The sequence below is a fragment of the Octopus bimaculoides genome, chromosome 20, assembly GCF_001194135.2.
Source record: "Octopus bimaculoides isolate UCB-OBI-ISO-001 chromosome 20, ASM119413v2, whole genome shotgun sequence".
Classification (NCBI taxonomy): Eukaryota; Metazoa; Mollusca; class Cephalopoda; order Octopoda; family Octopodidae; genus Octopus; species Octopus bimaculoides.
Genome location: NC_069000.1, coordinates 16,938,534 through 16,944,132, shown reverse-complemented (window position 1 = coordinate 16,944,132; position 5,599 = coordinate 16,938,534). Strand labels below are relative to the sequence as shown.

Below are 5,599 nucleotides of genomic sequence, written 5' to 3'. Positions count from 1 at the left end.
CTTACTTCGCTTATCTATGCATGTGTATTTGCAGAATATGTGTATATATGTATAAATATTTATACATACATACATACACACACGCAAACACACCCGTGTGTATATATATATATATATATATATATATATATATATATATGTGCACACACACACACATATATACATACATACAAACATATATATATGCATGTATGTATGTATATATATAAAAATATGTATATGTATGTATACATGTAAATATGCTGTAAATATATGTATATATATGCATACATACATTATATATATATGTTTAGAGGTAGGTAGCAAATTGTTAAGGAAGTGCACATACACATACACTCAAACACACACACACATACACAAAAACACACACACATACACACATATATATACATATATGTGTGTGTATATATTATATATTTAAATATACACTCTCTCGGAGTAGGTTTTGTCTCCTAATTGCAAAGATGGGTCGTGGTTTAGTCTACATTACTCCGTGAGAAGCATACGGTGATTTTCTTGCTTTCTCTGATGCATATACATTTCTCCCTGGATGGGATGCCGGTCCGTTGCAGGATTACTCATTTTTATCAGCTGTGTAGACTAGAACAACGTGAAATAAAGTGTTTTGCTCAAGAAATCAATGTATCACTCGGTCCCGGAATCGAAACTGCTATCTTACAGTCATAAGTCCAACGTCCCTAACAACTAAGCTTTTCAGATCCCCAATTGTAAAAGTAAATTCCAAAAATTGTAATGTTTTTCAATAAGTAGTCAAAGAGGTAAGAGTGTCTTGTTATATACTTTCATTCGTCAATGATAATGTCATCAATCATTTCAGCATCAAAAATGCGCACATTTAACCAATCAAAAGTTACTGCATTTATCGATAAACCACGCGATTGAGTACAGATAAATAGAAAGAAACAAAGGAAATTTGGATGAAAGCGTTAAAGAAGGAAAAAGAGAGGAGGAAAGGGGTAATAAAAAAAAAAGACATAAGCTTTCATTTAACATTAAATGTTAAAATAAATAAATAACATAAATATCTAGAAGTAATTTCGTGGATTTAACTTAAAGGTCAATTTGATAAATAATTTTATTTACCTATAAGGGCAGAGAAAAAGCCGCAGAACAGCAGGAGAATCTCCAACAAATTCATGGTAGGTTGTATAATATTATGCTACTATCTTCAGGGGTTTGAAGGCTGCAATTAGAAATGAGGGAGAAAACATTTAATTAGATTTTTATGACAACCAAATGAAATGATAAATTAGTATCAATGAGGTTGGAAAGAGGTAAAAAAAAAAACAAAGAAGATTTCAAGCAACAAAAAAATGAAGCGCTCAACTCGCTGACCAAATACCTCGAATCACAGTTCTGTCTTGAAAAGCAGAATGTATAATATAGTTCTAGATCAGCGGTGTCAAAGTCATTTTAATTTACGGGACACATTTGATCAATTTGATCTCAATTTGATCTCAAGTGGGCCGGAACAATGAAATCATGGCATAAGAACATATAAATAGCAATTTCAAAATTTTCCCTTTGTTTTAGAGTAAAAAAGTGCATTCTGAAAATTTTGTTTTTTGCAAAACATTGAACAAATGAAAGTGAGAACTGTTAAAGAAGACTAAGATATCACACAGCTTTATATCTGAGATATCACACAGCTATATATCACACATATACATGCATGCAATTTATATATAAAAAAAAACACTTTGAAAAACATTTAGAAACACTTTTATTTTTCATTCTTTATTTTCAATATGTTCCTGAAACTTGGCATCTTTTCTCCTTCACAAGCGCATCAACATCAGGCGTCAAATCCTGAGTGGAAGCCAATTTCAGGATGTCATTTAGGTGCTTAAGTGTGATCCTTGATCCTTCTTTTATTGATGCTCATTACAGAAAAAAAAACTTGTTCACAAACGTAGGTAGTCCCGAACACGCACTAAACTTTCACAGCAAGGGCTGTCAATATGGGGTACTTTTACAAGAAATCCTAATGAAATGTATCCAAGTCCACCGAGGTGAATTTGTTCTTCATGTCTGAATCAAACTGCAAGTCAATCATTTCAAATTAGATATTTACGGGCAGAAAAGAGGCGTTGATTATAAATGACGAGCGAAAAACTGTGAAATTTGTCTCAAGTTCATCAAAAATCTGAAACCGTTGCTGAAACTCCCGCAGCAATCCCATGATATTGTCTTTGTATCGATTCATGTCAACATTATCTGCGGTCGCAACCACATCTTTTAGACAACGAAAATAAGCAGGGTCACCACCTGACAGTTGTGTCTCCCACAAAGTTAGCCTCAACTTGAATGCGCTTATGCTTTCAAAATTCTGTGTGACAACATTTTTACGGCCTTGCAGCATTTTGTTCAGATTATTCAACTGCTCTGTAATATTCACGATAAATGCTAAATCTTGCAGCCATTCTGGTGATTGAAATTCTAACACCAGTTTACCCTTTTCCTCCATGAACCGTTCTATTTCTTTTTGTAGATTAACGAAACACTTCAACATAGCACCTCGGCTTAACCACCTTACCTCGGTGTGATACGGCAAGCCATAGGTAACGCCTATATCGCTGAGAAGATTGTCAATCTGACGGTAATTCAAACTTCTAGTTTGGATGAAATTAACAGTTCGGACAACTATTTCCATGACGTGATCCACTTTGAACGACTTGCAATACAATGTCTCCTGGTGCAAAATGCAGTGAAATATTCAAAAATTACGCCTTCCATTTGCAGTCTGTACTTTCTCTCTGAACTGCGTCACAACACCTGATTTTTTCCCCAATCATTGATGGAGCGCTATCTGTAGCCATACTGACAGCACGGGCCCAGTCCACTCCGACCCTGTGCAGTGCCCCAACTATCTAAACTATCTAAACGAGAGAAGGAACTGTTAATAGTAGTATGTGCAGATACAGTTGTGGTGGACGCAGTATAAGTGATGAAGTGTGGAAAGATGAGTGTTATGTGGGTGCTTGAGAGGTACAAGTACGAAACCAGATAGCTCCGAGGGACAGAGGCCATGCGTTTTTTTTTGTCTTTTGTGGGTGCAAAATAGCTTCTCTATTGTTTATGATATTTATGGGACATGAAAGGAGACGAGATTATGAAGTTTGTTCACAAACATATTCTCCTTTCTCTCTTTCTTCAGTTGTCTCCTCCTCTGTCATATGTATGCATAAGTAATAGGTATATATATATATATATACATACATACATGCATACATGCATACATACGTACGTACGTATGTATATATATATATATATATATATATATATAAATGTAAGTATATGTATGTATGTAAAAATGACAACTATGTACAGCTGAAAATTTCTTACTTTAGCTACGACAACTAATAATTTAAATGCTAATGTGGAGTTAATCTCTAAATGCTGCCATCAAAACAGGTTTTATTTTGGTAAATTACAATGATATGACACTAGATTGATTGTCAGAATGTTAGCATTAAGACCAGCAACAAGTTTAAAATTAGACGAGTGTCTGGGACATGTCGTTAGTCAGCAACATGTCGTTAGCATTGTAGATAATTCTCAGCAATATGTGATATATACTTATAATATGCATGAAGTATATATATTAACATTTCTGTGTATGTATGTGTCTGCGTTTGCCTGCGCGCGTGTAAACAGAAAAATAAGCAGATCGGATCACAAGAAGCAGTCAATTCACGCATTTATCGCTTGCTGATTGTTCGTGGACTCGAAACAAATTTAAACATAGAAAAATAACAAATATAACGTCTTTTTACTGTATAAACTTCATAATCTTGTTGCCTCTCATGTCCCATGAGTACAATAGACAATGTAGTCGCCACCATACGCCCACAAAATCACATATTTTCTATCCCCTCTTCATCTCTGTCCTCACCCTTCTTTTGCTTTCTCTGTTTGTTGTTCTTCTAGAGATTTTGTACAGAGACGATCGAAATTAGTCAGTTGTTTGAGACAAATATGATTGTGATTGCCTTAATGTTTATGCTCGTATATGAATAGACGTGGTACGAATGGGATTGTGTTTCCATACGTATAAATATATGTGTTCAACTGTGTGCTGTGCTTTTGTAAGTGTGTGCATGTACGCGTATGTGCATGTATGTGCGCTCGTGCGTGAGTGTCTGTATGCGTTTGTGTGTGTTTATTTATGTATGCTTGTTCGATGTGTGTGTTCATTGTGACTTATTGCTTATATGTCTGTCTGATTGTGTCAATGTCCATGTGTGTTTCTGAGTACTTGAACGTGATATACTCACAGAAAGAGAGAGAGAGAGAGAGAGAGAGAGAGAGAGAGAGAGAGAGAGAGAGAGAAGTTGTGGAGAGAGAGTAAGAGAGATAGAAAGAGAGAGGGAGAGTGAGTGAGATTAAGAAATAAATGGGTAAAGAGAGAGTGATTATGGGTTAATATATTTATGCGTGTGTGTGTGTGTGTGTGTGTGTGTGAGTATGAATTAAAGTGTCTCTATGAGTGAGGTATTCGGTGCGTAGCAGAATAATTAGAACATCGAACCCGATGCCATTGGGAATTTAGTAACATCCCTTTACGAGTTCGAATTCCTCCGGGGTTAAGTTTACCCGTCATCTCTGCTCTGGAATCGATAAAACATTGGACATAGATTCGATCGACGGTAAATTTGGACCAGTGATATAATAAAAAATCTTATGAATATTTTGTGTGTATGTGTGTCTGTCTCTGTACACAGCGTTTAGTGTGTTTACTCTATTGCGCATTTTCATGTAGATGAGGTTTATTATTAGGCGTATGTATTTGTGTGTGTGTATGTAAGAGAGATAGAAAGTCTATATATTTGTATGCATGTGCACGAGCGTGTGTGTGTATGTGTCTATAGGCATTAATCTATGTATTTATGTATGTAGTTTTGACTTTATCGAGGCGCAAGACAGATAAACGGGGGTGGGGTAGAAAGAGAGAGAGAGAGAGAGAGAGAAGAAAAGAGAAAGAGCATCAGAATGAGAAAGACAGAGAGAGTGAGAAAGGGTCAATATGTTTGGGGGCATGAACACACTTGTGTGCCTGTGTATGAAAATGTATGTCAGCGACTGTGTGTGTGTGTGTACATATATGTATGCGTGCATGTGTGTGTGTATGTGTGTGTTCGTATGTTAGTAAATATATGTCTGAGTCTGCGTGAGTACGTTTGTGTGCGCTTGCGCCAGTTTCTGAGTGTATAATAAGTATGTTCTTATAACATTTGTTTGCGCACTTATATGAGTATGCGTGAGTGTGTGTGTGTGTGTGTTTATGTGTGTGTTCGTGTGTGCACCAGTCTCTGAGTGTATACAACGAGTATACATATACGTATTTGTATGTAAGTGTTTGTGTTTGTGCGTGTGTGTGTGTGGGTTTGTGTGTGTGTGCGCTTGTTCGTGCGTGCATGTGTGTACACGCGCATTTATTAGATTCATAGATGTTTGAAAGATCAAATGCTGAACAGAAATAAACCGATCTTTCTCTCTCTCTTGGACTGTCACCTCCCACTCCCACTCCCAACCTCAAAACCCACAAAACTGCTCAACTTAATTACTCATCACCATC

General features: G+C 36.2%; 2 protein-coding genes across 3 annotated transcripts in view; both read right to left on the bottom strand.

The window, feature by feature from the left end:
• LOC106871899 (uncharacterized) overlaps positions 1-5,599 on the bottom strand; it is a 109,646-nt gene that overhangs the window by 32,941 nt on the left and 71,106 nt on the right. For both annotated transcript variants that reach the window (XM_014918653.2, XM_014918654.2), the window contains exon 2: positions 1,105-1,204. In XM_014918653.2, the coding sequence (XP_014774139.1) occupies positions 1,105-1,159 (55 nt within the window). In that variant the 5' untranslated portion in view covers positions 1,160-1,204. The remainder of the gene's footprint in view (positions 1-1,104; positions 1,205-5,599) is intronic.
• Positions 1,190-2,674, bottom strand: LOC106871894 (general transcription factor II-I repeat domain-containing protein 2-like). Its single transcript, XM_014918648.1, has 2 exons — positions 2,096-2,674; positions 1,190-1,204 (listed from the first exon to the last, which is right to left on the bottom strand). Exons 1-2 carry the CDS (start codon positions 2,672-2,674, stop codon positions 1,190-1,192), a joined length of 594 nt encoding a protein of 197 aa, XP_014774134.1.